The 24348-nt window shown below is 51.5% G+C and overlaps 7 protein-coding genes across 7 annotated transcripts; 5 read left to right on the forward strand and 2 right to left on the reverse strand.

Annotated features, from left to right (window-relative positions):
• Positions 1 to 531: 531 nt before the first annotated feature.
• Positions 532 to 1431, forward strand: CDV56_106813 (uncharacterized protein; the record flags this gene model as incomplete). Its single annotated transcript, XM_026760432.1, has 3 exons — positions 532 to 566; positions 718 to 1003; positions 1054 to 1431. 3 exons carry the CDS (start codon positions 532 to 534, stop codon positions 1429 to 1431), a joined length of 699 nt encoding a protein of 232 aa, XP_026616084.1.
• Positions 1432 to 1629: 198 nt separating this feature from the next.
• On the reverse strand, positions 1630 to 2421 carry CDV56_106873 (uncharacterized protein; the record flags this gene model as incomplete). Its single annotated transcript, XM_026760492.1, has 1 exon — positions 1630 to 2421. The coding sequence occupies one exon, from the start codon at positions 2419 to 2421 to the stop codon at positions 1630 to 1632; it is 792 nt and encodes a 263-aa protein (XP_026616085.1).
• Positions 2422 to 3121: 700 nt separating this feature from the next.
• Positions 3122 to 5059, forward strand: CDV56_106955 (oxidative DNA demethylase; the record flags this gene model as incomplete). Its single annotated transcript, XM_026760574.1, has 2 exons — positions 3122 to 3285; positions 3349 to 5059. 2 exons carry the CDS (start codon positions 3122 to 3124, stop codon positions 5057 to 5059), a joined length of 1875 nt encoding a protein of 624 aa, XP_026616086.1.
• Positions 5060 to 12345: 7286 nt separating this feature from the next.
• CDV56_107401 (putative HLH transcription factor (Hpa3)) lies at positions 12346 to 14035 on the forward strand (the record flags this gene model as incomplete). The annotated part of the gene is made up of 4 exons (XM_026761020.1): positions 12346 to 12559; positions 12611 to 13348; positions 13418 to 13660; positions 13713 to 14035. The coding sequence occupies 4 exons, from the start codon at positions 12346 to 12348 to the stop codon at positions 14033 to 14035; spliced, it is 1518 nt and encodes a 505-aa protein (XP_026616087.1).
• A 1561-nt stretch (positions 14036 to 15596) lies between these two features.
• Positions 15597 to 19226, forward strand: CDV56_107539 (uncharacterized protein; the record flags this gene model as incomplete). The annotated part of the gene is made up of 1 exon (XM_026761158.1): positions 15597 to 19226. One exon carries the CDS (start codon positions 15597 to 15599, stop codon positions 19224 to 19226), a length of 3630 nt encoding a protein of 1209 aa, XP_026616088.1.
• A 310-nt stretch (positions 19227 to 19536) lies between these two features.
• On the reverse strand, positions 19537 to 20148 carry CDV56_107703 (uncharacterized protein; the record flags this gene model as incomplete). Its single annotated transcript, XM_026761322.1, has 1 exon — positions 19537 to 20148. One exon carries the CDS (start codon positions 20146 to 20148, stop codon positions 19537 to 19539), a length of 612 nt encoding a protein of 203 aa, XP_026616089.1.
• Positions 20149 to 21705: 1557 nt separating this feature from the next.
• On the forward strand, positions 21706 to 23952 carry CDV56_107777 (alkaline phosphatase family protein; the record flags this gene model as incomplete). Its single annotated transcript, XM_026761396.1, has 3 exons — positions 21706 to 22173; positions 22231 to 23494; positions 23552 to 23952. The coding sequence occupies 3 exons, from the start codon at positions 21706 to 21708 to the stop codon at positions 23950 to 23952; spliced, it is 2133 nt and encodes a 710-aa protein (XP_026616090.1).
• Between the last annotated feature and the right edge of the window lie 396 nt (positions 23953 to 24348).

Raw genomic sequence — 24348 nt, forward strand, 5'->3', positions numbered from 1 at the left:
AACTTATTTTGCAAAGCGGGTCTTCATTTCACTTCAGTCCGTCAAGGACATCTTGATAGCGGTGATGATTCTGAAACTAGACAAGCTGATCATTGCATTTGAGTTCCTGAAAGTGCTGGATTCTCCGGCGACCTGTATCGCTCATCTGAGTGGGATGAAGGCGGAATTGAAGCTGTATGGAAATCAGCTGGATATCTATATGCCGTCAAAATCAATCCTAAATCCAGTCTGACGTGGCGAAACATCAAGGACCGCAGGTGATGATATTTTCCAGACAAGCAGACACCTTTTGTGGTGAGATGACCTCGTAGGCAGGTTGGTTGGCTGGGTATCAGACTGAGAACTGCTTCCATTCACTGCGGCATTCACTACTTCATCCCAGCAGTGGCAATATCCCCCCTCAAGAAAAAAATTCTCCAGCCCCTGGGCTTTCCCAAGTCTATAAGAGAGTCCGGATCACGACAAAACTCGCTTTTCGTGCAACGTCTCTCCCATCACCACTGCGATTCGCTCACCACCACAAGCGGAGCCATGCCGAGAAAAGCACGCCAACACAAGGTGCGAGGGTAAGTAAAACTTCAAGTTTCTCTCATGACATAAATCTGTATTCATCTCTCTTGGTCTTCTCTTTGGCCATCTCTTCAGTCACCTCCCACCCCTCCAGATCCTGTCAGTCTCGTCAAATCTACCGTTGCACTTGATCTGACACATCGTTAGGCTTCTCCCCTCAGCTATCGAAGACGGAAAAGACTTGGATCCCCAAATGAAGCGTGACGCCCGCGAAATCGAGGGGGATACCCCGAAAGCCGCAGCCAAGGATGGCCCCAAAGAGACCAAGCCTGAGCCAAACCCAGCGTCCAAGCGTATCAGTATCAACCGCGAGGAGATTACGAAGATTATGATGGCTCAGTCCCAGGCAGCTCGCCAGGCCAAACTCGGACTGCCCTTCCAAGCTCGCGAGGAAATAGGCAAGGATGTCCCTGGGTTCAATAAATCTCAGAGTGTAAGTGTTCAGAAGTCTTGCCCGCCAAGCATCGCTCACACTTTCGCCAGGGCAATCGCAAGCAGCCTGTGTACGATGGAGCCACCAAGGGACGCCCTCCTCTCTCGAACGAGGCAATCGCCGCCATCCTCAGATACACCAAGCCGGAGTGTAACAAGGCCCAGACCTGGGTTCATGCCCATGAGTTCACCAAAGCAGTTCAGGAAAGAATGAAGGCCAAAATGGAGGAGCGCGAGGACCTCCGGAAGAAGATTCACCGCAAACTGCATGCTCAGTTGATGTTGAACAACCCCGGCGCACGTCCCAACAATCTCCAGGCAGTGCGAGGCGAGCAGGTGGACGATGATAGCAAGCTGACTCCGACGCAGAGGGTCCAGAGAGCCCACGATAGACTTCAGAAAGCATTGGCAGAAATTCTGGACGTATAGTTGACCTGCAGCGTTGCAGATGTTTGGGTTCATCCTAGCTGGTTACCAGGTGTTGGCTTCCCTCTCTGCTGTCTTCTTCTTGATGGGTTAATGTGACATGATTCACTCAAAAAATGATGTGCTATGACTGGATCGGTCTGACCATTTGACATGGAATGTACAATAATGATCAGTCTTGTGGAAATGGACATTGTCTCTTCAGATTTTCTTGTTCTTGCTGGTCCCTTTAACTCGAGTTGGACTATCCAATTTATCTACCAGCGGCCGATAAGGTGAGGCTATGACATGCTCAGGCGCCCGTTGCGTGGTTTCCGGACGTCTCGGCTCGCCAGGAGACGGACGTCGCAATTGGTCTTCATGCATGCGATCCAACGATTCACCTACGACTTGATACTTGGCCCAGTTGATCGGTGGCATTCGGACCACATTTTGGGGGGTTGGAATCGGTCCTATGTCGGACAATGCATCCTTTGTCGATTCCCCTGCCCCGTCGCTAACAGGCTTGTCATCTTTATGTGTGAAATTGATGTAAGCCCCCTGATCTTTCGCTGAGATGAGATTCCCTGCGCCCAATTCGCGCGCAAACCCCTCCGGATCCGCAGCGGCGACCTTCTTCAGCTTCTCCAAGGTCTGTATATCTCGTATACTCTGCTGTTTCTGAAGTTGCAGGATCGAAATGGCGGACCGCAACGCGATCGCATCGGGGTTCTCGCTTTCCGATATCGGCACGGGCGCAGGCTCTTGACCAAAGACCACCTGGCCCTGTGTGCCGGGAAATTTGGAGGCTGATGCATAGGGAGGAGCTGGGGTAGTAGGTGAGGGCGACGTAGCTGGGGGTGCGATGGGATGGGAGGCTCCGTTTGTCATGGCGGAGTCGTTCGCCGGGGCGAGATGGGACAGAACTGGAGTCACTGGGGAATAAGGCGGGCGGGGCGGAGTGCCAGGCTGATCGTCGTGGTCGTGGTCGTGGTTCTCTTGCGCTGGCTGCATTGTACAGTTTTCAATTCATGCTGTCGAGGCAGACATACAGACAAGTTAACCTGGTTGAAAAGGAAAAGAAAGCGTCGAGTAAATCAGGGGTGGCCAGATCTGCTGTAGTGATGACTGACAGAACAATGAAACAACGAGGGACTCTCTTCGCGAATGACGTCGGCCGCTTTCTGCCTGATTCGGACTTTCGGTACTCGCCGACCAAGTGGATATTGATAAATAAGATGAGGCTATTGCTGTTGTTCTAAGAGCTTGTGGGCGCAACCACTCGCTAGGTCAATAAGCAAAATGAACAGCTAGACTCTCGGTTGTCAAAGCCAAGGTGATCCAAGTCATGGTGACTTTTCATCTACGGAGTATTATTGATGGCCTTATCGCAAGCTGTTTCCAGGCCGCATTAGCGATATCGTCTCACTCGAACCTCTGATATAACAGAGAAGTAAAGGACAGATTAGATGTTCCTTTACTATTTCACTTCTGAGCCTTTCTCCAATCACTTCAAAATCGAAAAAGAGATGTTGATTGACATACTAAGGCAGACTATGGCATGGTCTGATCGATGGATGGCCTGATTGATGCCCCCGATTTCCTCACCGCCTTTGAAAAAGTAGCGAAAAAAAAGGAAAAAAGGTGATCTTCGTCCATTCTGAGAACAAACTTCCATAATTCTTCTATAAACGTATCAGTATATACTGGCAAAATGAAGCGGAAAACCGAGACAAGGGAGTCTCTGAATGGCAATGGCCAGCCGGAGACCAAGAAGCGCGCACTGTCAAGCGAAGAAGTGGCTGCGCGCTTTCGCGATGGCCTATTCGAGCCCTCGGAGCAACAGAAGTATACCAAGGCGTACGCCCAGTCTGGCCCGTAGGTGTCCCCTCGCTTGATTTCTCACTCATAGGAAAGTACAGAGGTGCTGACAGGATTAAGTTACAAGCACGGAGTCATCCATCCCCTAATTGAGCGTTCCCTTTTGCGATCGGTGCGTGACGAAATCCAGGAACATCTCGACTTCACCGAGAAAGAAACCGATATCTACAAGATCTTCCAGTCTGGCGATCTGGCGAATCTGGACGGCCTGGACGATGCTTCTCTGTCAAAGCTACCTTCATTGCTGAAACTGCGTGATGCCCTGTACTCTGCCCGATTCCGGGAATACTTGTCGGCCGTGACGGGCTCTGGCAAGCTTAGCGGGCGCAAGACCGATATGGCCATCAACATCTACAACGAGGGATGCCACCTTTTGTGCCATGATGACGTGATTGGAAGCCGACGTCTGAGCTATATCCTGTACCTGACTGATCCCGACACTCCCTGGCAAGCAGAATGGGGCGGTGCTCTACGCTTGTACCCTACCACCACCAAAAAGGACATCAACGGGGAGGACGTCCTAGTTCCCAGCCCTGACTTCAGTCTGAGCATACCCCCGGCATTCAACCAGCTCAGCTTCTTCACCGTCCAGCCCGGTGAAAGTTTCCATGACGTCGAGGAGGTGTATCACCCCAAGGAGGGCGAAGATAAATCGGCCAAGCGCGTGCGCATGGCCATCAGTGGATGGTTCCATATTCCGCAGAAGGGAGAGGATGGTTACGAGGAGGGTCTGGAGGAGAAGCTGGCCGAGCGAAGCAGTCTGGCGCAGCTCCAGGGCCGCGGTGACATCTACGATTTGCCCCAGGCCAAGACGGTCGTGTGCGAGAAGGAGCCGGAGGTCAAGGGCAAGGGAAAGGCCAAGGTGGAGGAAGAACCCAGCTCCGAGTTCAGCGAATCCGACCTCAACTTTCTCCTCCAGTACCTTGCGCCGTCCTACTTGACGCCCGACATCGCCGAGGAAATGTCCGAGACGTTCTCGAACGAATCGTCACTCAACCTTGACCGTTTTCTGTCGGACAAGTTTGCTGCGCGGGTACGGGCTTATATCGAAGAGCAGGAGAAGCAGGAACTTCCCAAGTCCTCCGACGAGATCCAGGCCAAGACCGAATGGACGGTTGCTCGCCCGCCGCACAAGCAGCGCTATTTGTTCCAGCAGCACGGGGCCGCCACGCAAGACCAGAAAACTCCTATCCAGGAACTGCTGAACGATCTGTTCCCCTCCCCAGCGTTCCGGAAATGGCTGGCTCTGATTACCGGTGCTGAGCACATCACGAGCTATGATCTCCTGGCACGTCGCTTCCGCCGCGGGCAGGATTACACGCTCGCGAGCGGATACGACGGCGAAGAGCCCCGGCTAGAGTTCACGCTGGGCCTGACACCCACATCCGGCTGGGAGAAGGAAACGGACGAGGACGAGGACGAGGAGATGGAGGGCGAGGACGGCGCGGCGCCGGAGAAAGCCAAGGCGACGGACACTGCCCAGGCGGACGAGCCTGCGGTGGGCGGTTACGAGATCTACATGGCGGGCGACGACGAAGACGACGGGGACGCAGCCATCTACAAGTCTGCGGCGGCGGACGAGGACGACGGCATCCTCTTCAGCACCGCGGCTGGATGGAACCGGCTCAGCATCGTCCTGCGCGACAGCGGCACCCTCAAGTTTGTCAAGTACGTCAGCGCCGCGGCCAAGGGTGACCGCTGGGACATTACTGGCGAGATGGGCGTTGACTTTGGTGACGACGAGGAAGATGAGGATGACGATGAGGAATAGACCCAGCAAAAGTGACGATTTCTTAGCAAGTACTGTACATACTTTGTCTTTTCTGAATAAAGCGCTGGATACCAAAAATAGATCGCACCGCAGACATCAATAAGTTGCTGCCTATCTGGATCAGCTGTCTCGTGGCTTAGACTTTGATCATCAACGCAACGCTGCCTGTAGCACAGCATAGCCATTTCACTCCTGTTCGACAATTTGCAGACTACACCGCGGTCTTACACACGGTGTCCACCCTGCCCCAAGTCTACTCTACCGATAAACTACTCCTCTGCCAACAAGCGACTTCATTCCACGTGGTCCTGACAGCCATCTCCCATTGAGCCAACGGACACCACCACCTGTCCCGGCTAGTCAATGTAAGTACCCAAGTATGATACCGTCGCCATGCCCTGCACACTCAATTCAACGCGCTACGACACTGGTATGTAAGACATCGATGCTCACAGTTTTCGGCGCCTTTGACAATTCTGTCAGACGGTGCCGATCACAACCTGGCCATGTATTCTGCTGGGCTGAGTCGCAGCGCGAGCACAGCGATCAGCGCTGAATTATTTCTCCATGCATTGTGCATATATCTATTGATTTCTCCTGCAATGTCGATCGGCATCATGTTTCTCGATCCACTCTCCAGAGGACCTCGGTGAGGAATCGAGGCGTGTGACGGTGCATTTCAGATCAGCACTACAGCACATTTGAACTCAGACATGCTGAAGATCGCGGCTGTGACGCTCCGCTCAGTTGCAGGACCGTAAAGACGCCACTTGTGGAGGGGAGCATGGCGCTTGAGATAGTAGCTAGGATGAGCATTAGTCTATGTGGTATGCTATGGATATCAGATACTCGACCAAAAGCTGGTGTCCAACCCGCAGCTCACAGGTGGAGTCTGAGACAGTCTACGGAGTCATGTCTCGTGGTCGTGGTCATGGTCATGTTGACTGGGGACGTCCGAGTGGACCTCCGCAGTCCGGACTCAACGAACGGAGTCAGTTGCCTGCGCCGGAGACTTAGAGTGTATCCCTGCAATCTCTCCGCTGCGGAAGACGCTCTCTCGTCAATATAGAAGCTGACTCGCCGGTCGCCATCCCTGCCAGTGGCGCGAGTAGGGGCTAGACAGTAGACACAGCAGCCTGCCCTCTCCGGCTTGCCTTCAACAGCCAGAAATTCAAGTCACGCATCGCCTGGCGCCTGGATCAGACCTAAGCCCGCTATGGCAGGTGCAAGTGTTTGCCTCGACAGTGTATCAAATAGAGGGGCGTGGACAGGGGATAAACGACCACGTCCCTAGACGGGTTTCTGCAAGGCGGCCTTGGACGATCATCGGTAGCGTTCTGTCCATGGAATTGGTGGATTGATTGATTGATTGATCAAGCGATGGAGACCGATATTGACTAGTCAGGACACCCCTGTTCTGTCACACGGCTCTAAGATGCTGCGGTCTGCAAGCTGCAGAAGGAGGACGCAATCATCCACATATGAGTTCGCTTGTCGCCGGTGGATAATCAAATGGATAAGCCATCATTCGAGAATCGGCCGATATTAAGGAGCAAGTAAGATGCTGATGCTGACAGGGGAGAGGTAGACAGACATAAGTACAGCCCCGCATGTCTCCGTGGCCATTCGTCAGATATCTTGTACAAAAAGGTAGGACGAACGAAATCTTTATTCCGTAGAGTACGGATAGAAGCCATGCTTGCGGGATCATTGCATGCATGGACCATGAAGGATGAGCATGGAATCGTGTAAATATAATAAACTACTCCTACATCAGCGACCGAGAACGAATGCGAGGAAAGCGGACGAACGAGGTCGACGGCGCAGCACACCGAGTACGGAGCAAAAAATAAATATCGATCTTGGCTTACCTGTCAATCAGTCTTGTTTGCGCTCGGTCGGCCTGCTTTGTATGGTCTTCGACGGGACAATCCTTGTCGTGGCCTACTGGCTGCTGCGAGTTATGTGGGAGAATAGGACCCATGATTAGGGTTACAAGGCACATCGGGACGAGAACGATGCAGCAGTGAGCAGACCCCGAGTACTACCATGGCGCTGCCAATCACCTCTGATTTGACACATTGGAACACGCTAACAAGGGCGCTTTCTGGACGCTGTGGACGATAAGTCAGATCAGCCATGGCAATTTACACTTTTTGCAAGAGTCGGATGTTCTTTGTCTGTCAGCACTAGACATATCCCAAACGGGAAATATGCTTATTGTAGGTGCTCCGTCAACTCCATCCAGAGGCTTTCTCATTCTTTGTCTGATTGACCCTCACATGACTCGAGCATAGATTGATTATGAGCGAGGGCTGTGCAGTGGCCACTAAGACTTCAGACTGCAGCGAGTGACGAGGTGGGGGTTTGAAAAGCCATCGACTAGATATCTACGTACCAGGATATAAGCGCCACATTCTTTTCCCCTGTCCATGTGTGAGAATGACAGACACACCGTAGTGCAGTACGGAGTATCCAGTTTGATACTCCGTAAATAAGTTGCATTACTCGCCGGAACTGAATAGTATTATTTGCTGATGTACTGCTTCTGTATGGGTAGATCAAGCACCCGACAGTGATTATTGTCTGCAGAAGAAATAGCTTATAAATTAGAAACAACAATCTAGCCTGAGGCACAAGGCCATCCTCATGTGCCCATGGAACACGGAAATGCATTGTGATGGTCACATTCCATTTCGGCAGGGCATGTCGAACAATTCTGTATTCTCTAGAGTCAGTGATAAAATGGGCTGGGCCAATACATCATACTCGAGTGCCCAGACTCAGACGGCTTTTCTTAGCGGCGATCATTCCACCATGGTCGCCATGTGTCTGTTCGTTGCTGGAAAGTCAAAACATGTGTGCAACCTAAAGCCCTCCAGAGTAAACCGAAGAATGGGCGAAAAAATGAAGGGAAAATAATAATGCTTATGCAGCAGCATTGAGAAAGAAACTGCCAAGATCTCACATTTCAATGATGCCCACTGACCAAGCCACCCGCAAGCAGCCGCACCTCAGTTGTCTGGCAGCTGGTCCCTCCCCCCGGTCGATGGTGCATCCCTCGGCGTTTTATGCCGCTGTCACCACTCACCAGTCATCACTCGTCAACGTAACTCCACAGCCTTGTCCAAACATCCATAAAAAGACGACGAGAAAAAAAAGAAGATGAAAGGCGCAGTGAAGATGTACTCCGTATTTGACAAAGTTTCCTTGGTTCTGCAAGGAGAAGGACATACGTACCATACCATTCTTCTCCAGGGCAAATACCAATGCCACCACACTTGCCACGGACTTAACTCGTGCCCCCCACTAGACCGCTTAGGGCAGTTCGCAAAGCGTGGGACCCCTGAGGGCGATCGTCCAGTGTAGCCACGTGAAAGTGCTACGGAGCACTAATTCTCTAGTCAGTATCCGTACCTCAGTCAGATCCTTGCTCTTCCACAAATAAATATTCTTTACTCCGTACTGGAAGAGAAAATACTTTGTACATAGGTACATATGATTATTGTCGAGAGTCGAGAGTCTTGATACTGATCCTAACCTGCACAAACGGTTAAATGTACGCCGACGCAATTTATCCTGGATTATGCAGAAATAGAGTCGCTCAGGGTATGGCGATTTCTATGATGCATTGACTCAGCTTCATGATGTAATCGCGGTCGCAAAGCACATGCAATCTATGTAGATTGAATCCTCCAGAACACTCTTCGAAGAGATTCGATAGCCTGCTGAAAGGATAAAAAAAAAATCAAATCCTCCACAACGTGCTGTCACCCCCCTTCCATGGCGGCTGATTGCCGAAATTCTTCAAGGCCATGGGACTTCGCCATTTCGCAGGTTCTATTGTAGGTAGGTACCTAGGTTAGGTTGCATTGATGCATTCGATTGTCTTGATTGGTTGATCCAGAATGGACTGCCAGTGCCAGTGCAGTCTTTCCATTGATGGGCCCCACTTCCCGGTCGGCTAAGCTGAGTTGGGATATTGCTGACCTTGACTGGACGGAAAGACTCCTCAATCCTCAGTCCTCACTTGCTTGTGTCGTGCTTTATCTAGACTCTAGCTAAACTTTTCCGTTCTATGGATCTCGGATTTCAGATCCCTCATGCTCTCGAGACTCCAATGTATCTGGTGATGACAGTTGCTTAGGTTGAATTTCGGAGTTCATCATATTTTATTTCTTGAACCTTGAAGTCAAGGCAGTTGATGTTCCAATTGTTACTGTTCTCATGAATTTGGCTCAATTGTTGACCTGGAGACTTTAAATAGAGCTTCCATCCGCTGTTCCCCGTCGTCACCGAATCCCTCAGAGATGGAGGTGGGGCAAGTCAACCAGCACCCAAACCATGGATGCAGGGCTGCAAGGTAGGTCCGGTAAGATCGACGTGAGAATTGCCTAAGACAGCCTGTACAATTGCCCAAGTCAGGCAAGCTCCAGTTGATGGTTTGCGAACGATCATGACAATTTCTAGTTGACTGATCAGTAGTCATGATTTTGATGCAACAGCGATTCTGATACCAGAAACGGGGCTTTGCTATCTACGCAGACTACAGGTAATTGCAGGTAACTAAATAGATCATGATAGGAATTCGTTGGTCTTATTGATCTATGCATTGCTCAATACAGAAAGGAATGACACCACCAGCTGGCATCTTCTGAATTTTCAGAGCATTGCTTAATCACCTAAGATAACCACCTAGGATCTAGACAGGGCTAGCCGGGATTTGTCCCTGACATTCGATCAACGCACCTCATTTGAACGCCAATATTTGGTCATCGCATCTCCAGCCCAGCTCAACGAAAATCATACCTATCATTATTCATCAGAAACAGCAGAAACCCAAAGGCTGATTGTGATTGCCAACCCCAGCAGAGGTGGTTACCTCGTGGCGGTGGGTTCCTCGTTGCTCGCAGGACTAGTGCACATCTATTGCTTGGCTGGTCCCAGGAAACTTTCTGATTCTCATTAACAGAGCCAAGATGGACTCTATCTTCATTGAGATAGACCACTAGATATCTGGCTACTCAGAGTATCTTCATGGTTGATTGCCAGTATCTTGGCAGAAAATAGTCGTCCACGTACTTCATGTTGATTGACGAGATCTTATGCATCTATTCGTTGGTGACAGGGCTCATAGACCTTTTTAAATACACAGTACGCGCAATGCCAAGATATCAGGCTTTCTGTTCTACTTTTTGACCGAAACATTTGTCACGTTATCCTAGTAGAGATTGAGGGACTTGGATCATAGATGCATAGCAATAGGCATCATTCCGAGAAAAAAGAAAAATAAAGATAGATAGACTCATGTGCATCATACAATAGAATGTAGAGACTCTGTAGGATGTTGAATCCCGTAGGAAAGGGGGCTTGCATTCCAAAGAATGAATGATGATATCTGCACTCGTTTCGATCCCTAAATATCTGATGGATTACTCGATCTCGTCATTCCTTCTCTTTTCTCCTTGCTTGTGGTGTCTTACTTATGTATTAGTATTATGATTATTATCGCTACTACTATGTAGTAATAGAGTCCCACCACTGCTGCAGCCGCTGCCACTGCATACTACCCCATACATCCTCCTCCTCATCCATCATTATCATCGCCACGAGGTCTTCCCCTACTCTTCCCACAGTCTACTTCGTACTATCTAAAGTAGTACTTACTACACAAGACTGCTTTCCATTTTCTCACCATCTTTTCCCCTTCTTCCTCCCTCGTTTCATATCACAATTCTTATACATATCATTTACTGCAGTCCCTTCTGCCATTTCCCCGCTTTTTCGGCCGGGCTCAACTAGAACTCGTGGCGATCAGAGTCAAACCTTTCAAGCCCTTCTTTTTTTTTTTTTTTTTTTTCCCCCGTTCCTTCAGAGTTTACACTCCTTCTTGTCTCTGTTCCACTCTTCAGTGCTCATTCGAAGTTCGAAACGCTCTAGCCCGGGCACTCATCGATAGTTCCCGCTGCTAGGCTCTCCCAAATCCCAATCCACTCCCAAGTCCCGACTCCCAAGTTCAAACTATCAAGACACGAGGAGAGAGCCAAATTTCCCAGTCGCCCCAATTTTGCCGGCTCATGGCTGTCTGATAAAAGTCAGAACAACGACTCTTCCCGTCCTTGTTTGCCCTATCTCCCTCCCTCTTCCTCATAAAAAGTATTTGCTCTTCGCATCCACGCACCTTGTGTCTACACGGACGGGGTCTGATAAAGAGTTCTACAGCGGATCTGGCCTTATTTCGCTCTTACTGCCCAATTGTTCATCGTCATTCGCCTTGCAAAAACCTCCCTTGTGCCACGTTTCACCACACCTTCCGACCTTCCGAGCACGCTGTACTTTTCGCAACAGGTAAGCTCTTGTGCGATCGATCGCTGGAAGATCGTGCTGCTCTTCCCACTGTCCTTATTATTGGTTACCACCTCTTTTCCCTGGTAACTCTTGTCGATCCAAACTGACGCGACTCTGACATTATCTCAGAGAAAAATATTGTCCGAGTATACGAGTCTTGACTCCGTTTTCAACTTTTCTTTGTTCCCTTCCTTGGTGCGCCGGCGGTCTCGACTGTACTACTGCAGTCCGGCTATTCTGCCACCGTCCTCCACCTCTTATCCTTCCCGCCGACCACTTAGAACATCGCTCTGACTACAAACGACGGGCCCGCCTGCACGCAACCACCCGTCCGACAATCTCCTTGTTCTCTCGTCTGTTCGACTTGAACTTCGCGGTCTTGCGCATTGCGAAACACTCGTCGCGTGGTCTCGATTGTCCTGCGCCCTTTTCCTCGTCCGTGTCGACCGAGCTCTTGGATTGCGCCAACTGAGAAACACCCCCCAGGTCGCATCGCCGAGCCGGGACTGCGGTTGAAGGAGACCCGAATTTCACCACTCGTGATCACTCGAATTGATATCATAAATTGCAAGCTGATATGCGAATTGCGACCGTCAACGTTCCGATATAGCCCCGCGGAGGACTTTCTTCTACCTTCGCAGCGTGATTGGCATACTTCAATATATCGAGCGTGGAACCAGTTCCCGTCGCATTCGGATTCTCTCCAATCCCTCGCTGTGACGATAATCGCTAGCACATTTACTTCACTGCTCCTCTCTTCGTTCTGCGACTATATTCGTACTGCCGTCCACACATCGAGTGTTTACGTGGCCTATCACCCGGATTATGAAATAGTATGAGCAAATTGACGTATCACACCTTATAAGTCATCATCGGCATAACCACGATTTTCGAATTTTTCACCATCATCACCACTCTAAAACCGCTCTTCGTCCGCCATGGAAACCACTTTAACCCACCGGCCGTGGGAACCTACCACAACAGGGCCGCAGACTGCTCCGGTCTCGTCTGCGCAAACACTACCCTCGATTTCAACTCTCACCGCAAGTATGACCAGCAACATACCTCTCCCCGCAGAGAAGTCGCCAGGGAATGCCTCGTTGAACACGATAGAACGCGACTCGGGAAACTGGTCAATGCCTCAAAGCACAAGTATGGTCCTTTGTTCTACATCGGCCATGTCAGGCACTGACAACGTACCAGGATCGTCCACCTACTCCACGACGACGAACGGAACCGGCAATTATCCCTCTCTCTCCTTCCTCACTTCCTCTCAACCGTCTCCGAATCGTGGGTCTGTCTCCGAGCGATCTCCCTACCCGAATGACCACTCGAATACGAATACCCCTTCCTCTGCCGGCGCTCAACCGTCCCCTAATTTTGGCTCCCAGCCAAATCCAGCCCTTCCATCCCTCAACCAGAATTTCGACGCCCCTTCTCAACGCGGCAGCATTGCAGAGCCACCCGAATCACGGCGCAGCAGTGTTGATAGCAGGATGAATCAGGGAATCAGCTCTCTGGCCATCAATCCCGCCTCTCCTTACCACAGCACAAACGCCTCCCAGACATCGATTGTGTCGGGATTGCAGAGGGAACGTGGAATTTCCATGGACGTAAATATGAACAGTCCATACCGAGGACCTCGCTACTCAGGGAGCCAGCCCCTCTCTCCACTTGGCCCACGAGCCGGGGAGCACCGTAGCTTCGCGGCTGGCCGTACTGCTCCCGCAATTTCGTCGAATCCTCGCTCCGAAATTTATGCCGCGGAGACGCCTACCGCCGGTCTTGCCTATGCCTTTCCGGACCCGGATGTTGCGCGATCCAACTCGATGTCTTCCACAAACGACAAATCTCAACATCCATTCTCAAGGAAGGGAAGCACCGCCGAATCATTGGCCAGTAGTATCTACTCGGATGCGCGCTTGCCCCGTGGCCAACATGGTAGGTTTAACACCTTTGTTTTCCAGTATTGCAATTGTAGCTTCAAACAACATGCTTACTGCCCTCCAGAACTTCCTCAGAATGTCCACCACCACCATACCCTGCAGCACAAACAAGTACGCGATCTCATCGGAGACCCAGAACCACCCACCAACAGTACTCCATACAGCCGCACGCCCGAGCTGCGGGTAACTCACAAGTTAGCGGAGCGCAAACGTCGCAGTGAGATGAAGGATTGCTTCGAGGCATTACGCATGCGGCTACCTCAGAGCCAAAACAACAAGTCCAGCAAATGGGAAACTCTGACAAGAGGTATTAGGCTTCTCATCGCTTCTTTGATCGCCTTATACTGACTTGAATCTAGCGATCGAATACATTGGACAACTGGAGAAGATGTTGAGTAACGCCCGTCGTGAAAACGACGTGTTGAAGAGCGAGGTTGAAGAGATGCGAGCTCAGCTGAATCAACAACAAACGCACCAACAGTCGCGACCTCCGTCAATATTCGAGCATCACCCAATGAACGGACCACAAGCCAATGGGCAGTCGCATGGTCCTGGTCCGGCCTTCTCTAATTATGGCCCTAATTCTGCAATGGTGCAAGATCAACCACGCACATTGCCTCCACTGGTGAACGGCTCCGTTGCTCCGATGCAGGGAGTGCAATATACCGACGACCGTCGGTAGTCTGTCATCCTAGCCAGGCGTTTGATTTGAATTATGATACCATGCCCCAAGCTTCAACATAGCGGCGATTTTGTCTCGTGTCAAGCTACATACTTTTGATTCTTCCTTTTCTCCTGACTCCGTGCCCTGGATCTGAAACGGTATGTTCCTCGCCTGTAGATCTCATTCGGGTGGTGTATCTTGTTCTGAGCGAGACTTTGTCTGTTGGCTTTTTTTTATCACTTTTGCCCAGGGCAATTCATACCCCGATCGTCTTTTTCATTTTCGTTCTTCTTTTGATCTCGTGACATAGTTTTGCAAATGCTGTGAGGATGTGTATGTGCTACAACGACGGGCCCCTTTTCTTTTTGCACGCTCCGATTTTCTCTATTCTCGCTTGTTTTTATTGATTTGTTCTATCTTCTTGCATCATGACATGTCTACTGGTTCTGCATGGGAGATGGGATACGCCAAGAGCAATTGGTTTTGGGTATGGTATGGGATACATTTGATGGCATGTTTCTATCCGTCACTCACGAGGACTCGACCAACAGGATTGGCGGTGTTTCTGTATGATCAGTTGAAAAGGAATAAAATTTCAGAAGAGCAAGGTGAAGCCTTCCTCGCATGTTTTGTGTTTGAGATATGGTACAGAGTATTCCGTCAGTAAGCAGACCGTCCAGGGCGATGACGCTCTGTCTCCTCCCGTTGGCAGACTCGAATCTCTCTGCGAATCAAATCAAACCCGTTCCTGGCTCTATTTTTGGTCAATCTGCTTCTGATTGGCACTCTTGCCTCCTAATAACCGTATCAATCCTCCTCTCTAAGCGCCCGGCTGGAGTTGAGAGCAGGGCGGCTACAGCTTTCGTCAGGGTCCCCCATTGACCCAATCACATCTTCGAAATCCCATCTTGATCCTCATCCTGCAGAATCTGGTAGTCGACTTCAGTCCAATCAAGGCGATTTGACCGGCAAAATCGCAACAGCCACTGTAGCAGCTATGGAGCTCGGAGATTTGACTGCGTCGTGCGTCAAGGCCAGAGGAGATCAACACAATGCTTCACTGGCGTGGTGGGCAAGTACCTGAGGAATGAGCTCTAGATCCATAACTGGTCGGTACGTAAAGCTTTCCATTTCTGCAGCGGTCTTGCGCTCTTGTCCTCTTTTTCTTTCTTAGATCCGTCTGGCTGGTGTTGCAGGGTACTTGGGCTTCTATCTTGTTTGCTTTGGAGTACTTTCTCTTTCATATCTGCGGCATATCTGCATTGTTACCGTGTGATGAGAACAATAACTGATTCCTTGTTGTGTTCTTTCATTCAGTGGTTATTGTCTCTCTTTATTCACTGGATTCTCGCATATGCTTTGTTAAAAGCCCTTTATGCTTGCGAGATTTCTTTGCCTGAATTAGTCCAGATGAACGGCCTGCTCTTCCTCTGAAGACTCCTGCGAATTTCGTCCTACAACGTACTGGCTTGCTATTAAGCCTATCGAACCCCCTCCTGGTATGTCCTAGGACCTCAGAAACATATACTGAAAGAGAGGCGCTCGAGTCTAACACGATTTCCTACAGTTAAGAGACGAGATGGCTCCTCAACCGAAAAGGCCAGAGATGCAGCTGCAGATCCCCCAAATCCCAAATTTCCCGCTCTCGTCCCCGATCACTGAGGAGATCTCCAGCCCGGCCGCGTCCTCGGATGAAGACAGAGAGATGGAACGGAGTCGTCCCTTCGACTACCTGGCCAAGCTGTCGGAGAAGAACGCGTTACTTAAGACGGAATCCACAGGCGCGGGGCGCGATCGCTTGGTGGAACGCGAGATCGGTGTGTTTGATAGTGCGCGGAGAGCGGCGCAGGGAAAGGTGGATGGCAGCGGCGCCGGGATTGAGAGGAGGAATGTGGATAAACCCAAGGGGTTGAATTTAATCACGGATCTTCCGGTTGGAGTTCCCAAGATACAAACCGGGGCGGCCGGTCCTATGTTTGTGGATCTGAATGATCTGAAGGTGTTGTCGAGAGTTCGCGAGAGAGAACGGTCCGCGCAGAAGATCAGGGGCATCCTGAAGAATGGGACGGCTCAAGGCTTCCAGCGACTACCCGACGAGGCGTCCGAGCCGGGGAGAAGGCGATTGTCCTGGCTCAGGTCGGAGATTACAACGTCGCCGAAGAAGAAGAAGAAGTATAAGGATGAGCTGTCGCCTTCTGATCGGCCCATCATGATCGGGTATACGGTACCATTCGAGGAATCGTCGCAGTCTCTAGAGGACAGAACAAAGGGACTGGACAGCGCTGGGAGCCAGCGTACGCCTTTGACGCCTTCGATTGTTGTAACTCCCGCTAAAGACGAGGGCTTCTGGCAAGGTCTTGCTCCCGAGATCCATCGTCCCAGGGCGGCCTCCAGTATCTATTCTCAGCGCACGTCATTCCTTGGAAGTGGCAGGCCTGAGGTTCCACCTGTGCCAGCCATACCGGCATCTCATTTCGAGGAGAAGGAGAGTCATTCCAACGTGTCTCAGCGGGAGTCTGTCCTGTCAACAAGGAAGCAACGCTCGTTCTCAACTGGCACCGTGTTTGAGGAAGATGATGGTCCGCGACAGGGACTGCGTGCTCGTTCTTTCTCCACGGAGAGCTCGAAGAGAGGGCTGGATCGACTGAGTCTGATGACGGATACCAACCGACACCAATCCCAGGGCTGGTGGACTTATCTCCTGTCGCCTATGCTGGGACGGTCAAGCACGATAGCCAGTAGATCGACCCCGACCAAAACGGAGCGGCCTCCCATGCCGACGCTCCTCACGACCTCGACCGTGTCAAGCGATGAGTGGTGGGAAAAGGAAGTCTCGTACTTCTCGCCAGATACCCCTGAGACGACCGTTGCCACAAGAGGCGAAGTGACGAACTGGCATGGGGATGATGCTAACCCCTTCGCGGATGTCGACTCCACGCATGTCACCACCGCCCATGAGAAGAATACGGCTGAGATGATGTTCCCGGGGGAAACGATTCAGGGCGCAGCTGCTGAATACTACCAGGCATGCGCCCATGAGCTATTCAGCGGAAGACCGTACTTTGAATGCATCAACCATGTTTGTTCCATCACGCCGAAGGATAGGATCCCGGTTCTGCTTGGGGGTTCTATTGCCGAGCCAGCGAGTAATGAGAAGAATCTCCTTATTGACGTCGATGATAATGTGTCTCAATCTGGTCCTGTGAATCCTTTCGAAAGCGCCTCGCATTCTGGCGCTCGTTCGATATCTGGGACCACCGCTGTGGATGATCCACCCGAGTCTCCTTCCATTTCGAGTGCGGGAAAGAAGAATCTGGAGGAGGTCACACTAGGAGGACCGAGAAGCAGCCCTCATGCGCCAGAACACATTGAGAGAGAACCTCCTGCCTATGCAGTGGATCGACCGGAGAAACAAGCCTCTCACCTTTTCTTCCAACCAACGAACACTATCACTCCTGCGGCCACTAACATTAATATCCAACCACCTGCACCACTACCACCGGCCTCTGGAGCTCCGCAGGAGAGAATCATCCCTCAATATATTGTTGTGCCACCTCCGAATCATGGCGGGCAGCCCCAGCCACAAACCCCAGACGCCACGTCTCCGGGTCTACAGCAAGCAACAGTGAGGAGTGGGTCAATTCCATTAACTGAGATGACTTCTGGCCCAACCCCAGCCTATACCTCCAACCGCAGCGCCTCTCCTGCACTGCCGCCTCGTATAGATCCTGTGCCCATCACTCGAGAGCAGATGACGCACCCTTGGTTCGAAAGGGAGAGGATCGAAACCCGGCGACGAAGACTGGAGAAAGAGGATGCTATTGGCAGGAAAGCTGGTGGACTTTGGCGAGGAAGAGGCTGTTTCAGCAGCAAAGGCTGCTTCGGAAGGCCGGGAAGAGAAGGGCGCCTGAGACGTCGATGGTATATGGCGATCACGACTTTTTTTGTCCTGATTGTGGTAGTCGCCATTATCCTTGCAGTCATGCTGACCAGGAAAGGGGACGGGACACCTGTTCAGTCGCAGTGGCTCAATTTGACCGGCTATCCACCGATGCCGACTGGCATTGCGACAATAGCAGGCTCAGAGCCACAAGTCCAAAACTCAGGATGCATCACTCCATCCACACTCTGGAGCTGCGCTCTGCCGCCGGAACAGCAGTCAACCAACAAGCCGTACGCGCCGAACCAGCCCAGCTTCCGAGTCGAGATACGATTCCGTAACGGGACCTATGCGAACAGCACAACGGTTGCCTCCACTTCAAGCCACAAGATCAGAGATACAAGCGGATCATTCAACCCGTCGCCATCACCCCCGAGCATCAAGGACCAGACCTTCCTGGGCAACACGACCGATCAAAACGCCATCCCCTACGCAGGCGAAGAGACCCCCTTCTTCATCACCTTCCTCTCGACCACCTCCCTCTCTTCATCACGACTGTCCCGCCGATCCAACACCTCCTTCCCAGACATCGAGTCACTCATCCCATCTCCCGATCTCACTTCCGACGGCACAGCCGCAGCCGCTACCCTCTACCCACTCCCTGAATCCCAGCCCGTACGCCTCTACAACCGGGGCCTGGACACAGAACACTACGGCTTCTACACGTACTTCGACCGCTCCATCTTCCTCGAGACCCTTGCCCCGCTCAACGGCAGCACAACAGACAACTCCGCCGCAGACGCCAACGGCGGCGCCAGCGAGACGGACGCCCGCGTCCGCTGCACATGGGCACAGACTCGCTTCCTCGTGCAGATCTGGACGCAGCCGACTCGCGCGGGCAAGACACTCCTCCGCAGTAACCCCAGCGCCAGCGCCAGTGCCAGTGCTAGTACCACACCCACCCCATCGTCTCGGTCATCTACCTCTCCCGCCTCAGAGACGAGTAGCCCGACCGCATCATCCTCCGCCACGGACTTCACCCGGCCGGGATCATTCCCGTACCCGGTGACCATTACGGTGGACCGGCACGGCGGCGCTGCGAAGGAGAAAATGGTGTACTGCTACGCGATGGAGGAGAACCAACATGTCAACTCGACGGAGAAGAAGCTGCAGATCGAGGACAGGGGGTTCGGTGGGAAACTGGTCAACCCGGCGCCGGGTATATTCAACCTCACCTCTTCGTCGGACGAGGGTTCGATGCAGGATGGAGTTGATGGAGGGACGGGGGGTTGTTCGTGCCAGTGGGCGAATTGGGTTTCTAGGTCGTGATCTCCGATCTGGATTCGAGAGAAGAAAAGTTTTTGCAATCACATGTGCTTGTGTCTTTAATGTACGAGAGTCTTGTCAAAATGCTGATTGTTCATGTAGAGAAAAGCTGGACTTTGATCTAGGAATTAATCATTAATTTAAATTGCTTTATAATAGATCCCTAACGCCAAGAATATGATGGCGTTCAACAGATAGATTCAGTCCCTGAGCCCACAAGCCAAAATCATCGCCTGATATCGATAACATCGTATCTAATCTCCCTCATCCTTTTCACTGACATCGCTGTCAAGCATAATCAGGGCAGTCCCGCTCAAACCAAAACCATCAGGCCAACGGCAAGGCTACCCAGAGCAGCAAGACCAGGCACTACGAGGTTGGAGCCAGGGCTGGTATGAAGGCGGCTGGAGGGATTAGTCTCACTGTTACCACCGCTGCCACTGCCACTGCCACTGCTGCTGCTGCTGCTGCTGCTGCCACCACTGCTCGGCTCCCCAGTCTCATGAACGACACCGACGTAGTCGCCAGAGCCGGTAGGCTTGGCATGAGAGGCAGTCGAGCTGCCGGCGGCGCCGGAACTAGCAGCGGCGGAGGTTGCGGCGCTGGGCTTGATGAGAGGGACGCTCGTCTGGGAGGGAGGGACAGCAGCGTTGGAGTGGACGGAGGGACCGTAGCTCTCGGTTGTGGCGGGGGTGCTGGTCTCGGCGGCAGAAGTGTTGGTCTCGGTGGCGGAGGTCTCGTGCTTGACGATGGGGGTGCTGCCGCCGGTGGATGTCGCAGAAGCGGAGGTGACGGTGGCAGTGTCGGTTGGAGTAGTGGCTACTGCACTGCTGGTGTATGCCTCGTGTGTGCTTCTGTACAGACTTGCGTTGGCGGTGCCGGCGGCGAGGGCCAGGCCAGCGATGATCTGAGCGGAGACACGCATTTTGATTATGTGTGAGGGTAGGATAGTCTGGGAGATAAAGCACACAGCGATGGAAGAATCTGAGGCAAGGTGTAAGTCGCGAAGTTCGAGGGAAAATAGTCGAAGGTATCACATACACAACCAGTACTTGATAGACTCGATAGCGGCTGATGAAGGATGTCGAAGGAGGTAGCTGGCGAATGAAGTCCCGGGGTTCTTATAGACAAACGAGGCCCCTCAATGCCGCTTCCATCGAGTGTATTCGACGATCAAGCGCGTCCATGTTCGTCCTCGTTCACTCAGAGTGCTATTCCTGGAATAGGTTGATCGTCAATAAATGGAGGAAAGCAGAGTACTGCATCTGGAAGAGCACGAGACTGAGGCAGACACATGCTTGTCTATTTCTAGAAGCTATCTAGGCGCGAATTCCTGGTAGAACACTGCCTGCAGAAGTCTTTCAGCTGCAGATGTTGATGGTCTGCGAGAGGAATGTTGTGGCACGTGACATACGCCTTCAGGGATACTTGAACCCTATCTTCCCCAAAGAGGAAAATAATAGGAGGCACTCATCGCCGGAAGCGGAAAACAGTGTTGCCAACAAACAAACGAACGGATTCAGATCACTCATGGCGATGTTCGTTGTTTACTTGCGTAAGCTTTTGTTTTCGTATAACTTGTCCAAAGAAGCATCGTCCCAACTAGAAAGGACCAGAATGAGCCCTGGATTGCGTATTTGATCTCTCCCGCAATCAGCTCCTATTGCCTGAGTGAGCATATACGCATCTAAGGATTTTATGTAACCGACGGAGTCGAAAGAGGACTGGAGGCGATTGTACTGCATTGGTTTAGAGCATAGCGATCACCAAAGGCTGGCGGTATGAGACGACGGGTCTATTGCATATGCTGGAATATATGACCGAGGATATTATTTTCCAGCCCTAGATAGATAAGTCCCCTCACATTTCCGATGAACAGGTTGCTGCCGGGACTCGGAAATACTACTCTCAGCTCTAGCCGTTTATCATCAGAGGACTTGTTGGAAGGCAAGTCTCATACGTCCGAAGAACTCCTGTCCATTCATGGACATGTTTTGGTGATTAGAACGGAGCATGCCCAAAACAAGCTTGGAGTATCCGATTTGTAAGATGTGGTGATTGAGCTGCTATAGACACCTTTATCTGTCTGTCCATATGCTCATTCTTCTCCATATCGATGTTAATATTTCATCGTATCTCTTCTCTTTGATCTTGCGCTTGTATGCCGTTGCTTGTGACGAACAAATAGTCCCCGTAGTGAATCATTTTCTGCGACACATCCTCGAATGAAAATCAGATGAATATAGCACCATGTTTCAACATGGCAGATTTTGTGCTGTGAGAGAGGAGCGTTGATGAGAGAGAGAGAGAGAAAGAGAGAGTGGAGATAGGAAGAGGCGCTATTCTGTATTAGGTAAGACAGGCATGATCCACTTCAATTATGGAGATGTGATCATTATCTATGCTGGTTGCCATCAACACTCGGACACTCATCCCTGCAATTTCTACTCTGTCTATGTTATGACAAAAGACCTTTACGGTCATGCCTCCGAGACCTGATCTTCTCAGTCCGTCTCTCCTCACCCCCGGTGATTACGACGATGACGCCTCCTCCTTGCGATCCCTATCAGAGCAGGACTCTGACTCCGAAGATGACGAATTCCTTCGCAAGTCGCGCACTACACTAGAGCTGGCCGAACATGATCGTACAGTCCTGGACGAGGAGGAAGAGATGGAGAAGTTGTTGGTCAGACGCGGGCCAACTCATGGTCTGCGACGGATCTTCAGCCCGAACGGCAGCAGCGTCAAGATTGGGAAATACGAGCGGAATGGGGATCGGAGGATGAAGCGACAAGATGAGCGCAAACGGCGTCGTCATAGTGGTGCAGGAGAAAATGAGGAGCTGATGTACGAGATGGAAGAGGGCTATCGAGAGTCCGAATCCTCGCTCCTGAGCGGCTCGTCGTCGGAGCTAGATCAGCGGTTGGAGAAGCAGTATGCGGATATTCGGGTGAGGGTGGACTCTGGATTCGTTTTTGTTCATATTCAAACTGCTAACCCACTGTAGCCACGGCGAATTTCTTGGGCCAAATTGATACTGGTCTTTGCGGCGGTCTTGGTTTTGTTCCTGATATTCTTGCTGGGTGCATACAAAGCCTCTACTGGCTTCCGGGCATCACACTCTCCTCAGCGTCTGCTTTCGAACGGTACCGCTCTCTTTGGTCCTACCACCATATTGGTTTCCCTCGATGGGTTCCGGGCGGACTTTCTCGACCGTGGTCTCACGCCGACACTGAATGCGCTCGTCGCCGAAGGCGTTTCGCCACAGTATATGCTCCCCAGCTTTCCCAGCGTCACATTTCCGAACCACTTCACTTTGGTCACGGGCTTATATCCAGAAAGTCACGGTATTGTGGGCAACACTTTCTGGGATCCTATCCTAAAGGAGGATTTCTACTACACCAACCAGTCAATCAGCATGCAGCCTAAGTGGTGGAATGCCGAACCCTTGTGGATGACCGCCGAAAAGCATGGCCTTAAAACCGGAATTCATATGTGGCCTGGCTCCGAAGCGCACATTGGAGGCGTAGACCCAACATATTTGGACAAGTACAACGGGTCAGAAGAGCTCCCGCGAAAAGTCGATCGGATTCTGGACCTGCTCGACTTGCCAGGCGCAGAAGCAGAGTCCTTGATTGTCCCCGAGCGACCGCAATTCATCGCTGCATATGTTCCCAATGTTGATGCAGATGGGCACAAGTTCGGCCCGAACAGTACTGAGATCCGAAATACAATATCGCGGGTTGACAGCATGTTGGCCGAGTTGATATCGGGCCTTCGAGACCGCAATCTGACCGATATTGTCAATCTTCTTGTTGTTTCTGACCATGGTATGGCTACAACCGCTACGGAACGATTGATACAACTAGACGATTTCATTGATCTCGATCTGGTCGATCGTATTGACGGATGGCCATTGCGCGGTATACGGCCGAAAAGGCCTGAGGATCTTGAGATTTTGCAGAATCAGCTGGAAAACCTGGCGCTGCAATACGCACATGCGGTGGAAGTCTACACACGGGAGACGATGCCTGAGCGATATCACTTTTCCCGCAATAACCGTATTGCTCCACTTTGGGTAATCCCCAAGACGGGATGGGCGATCGTCGAGCGACCAGACTTTGATGCTCAAGAGGCCACCCGAACTGGACGAGCTTATCATCCGAAGGGTGTTCATGGTTACGACCATGAGCATCCTCTGATGCGTGCAATCTTCATCGCTAGGGGGCCTGCGTTTCCCCATCCACCCAACAGCCGGTTGGAAGTTTTCCGTGAGCAATTTCTCTTCTACAGCAGAAAGATCCGTGTATAAGCTAACATGAGTGCAGAAAATATCAATGTGTATAACTTGGTTTGCGATTCTCTGGGGATTGATCCGCTCCCCAACAACGGAACGTTGCGCCTTCCTCTACGGCCAGTGGGCCTTCATTCCGATCAAGATGCGCCGGCTGTTGACAGGCCTGCTGACCCTCCAATCAGCAGCACTACCGGGAGCCTAGTCTCCTCGCAGACCATGACATCGGCCTCAACTTCATCACAGGTGTCATCAACGGCTCTCGTCCAGCCAACTTCACCGTCTGAAAATGAGTCCAGCACGGAGCCGCAAAACGAACCGGAAAGCGACGACGAGCAAGGCCCTACTTGGTGGGGAACTCTCTGGAGCAAAGTTGAGGAGCTCAAGAATTGGGCCAGTGATATAATCGAGACCGTCAAGGACAATATCGTGTGAGTGTGGATAGACGGGCGATGTTGCGAGAAACAGTTGATGTCTCATTTACTGGAGCGTTCAATGTTGATAGAGTCGACTATTGTCGAACGAATAATCGAGATACCCATTTGCTTGTTAGATCTTTTCTGTCACAGATGAATGGCACATTCAATCAACCCATCTAGAAGCACGAGTAGAATCCATCAACCTACTAGAGAAAGTGGTCATAAGAGCCTCAGCTCTCAAACCCCATGGACCAGTGGCCCAAACCCTCTTTGGAATCCGACTGCTAACTATAAATGTGGAACCATTTGGGTCCGATCCGCAGCTGGCCCTGGCGCAGCCGACGGGCATCACGATCGTCGAATGACTTGGCAGCAATGAGTCAGTCCCAGCGCAGTGCCACCCGAATTTTTG

Source organism: Aspergillus thermomutatus, assembly GCF_002237265.1.
Source record: "Aspergillus thermomutatus strain HMR AF 39 chromosome Unknown NODE_50, whole genome shotgun sequence".
In the NCBI taxonomy this organism is placed as follows: domain Eukaryota; kingdom Fungi; phylum Ascomycota; class Eurotiomycetes; order Eurotiales; family Aspergillaceae; genus Aspergillus; species Aspergillus thermomutatus.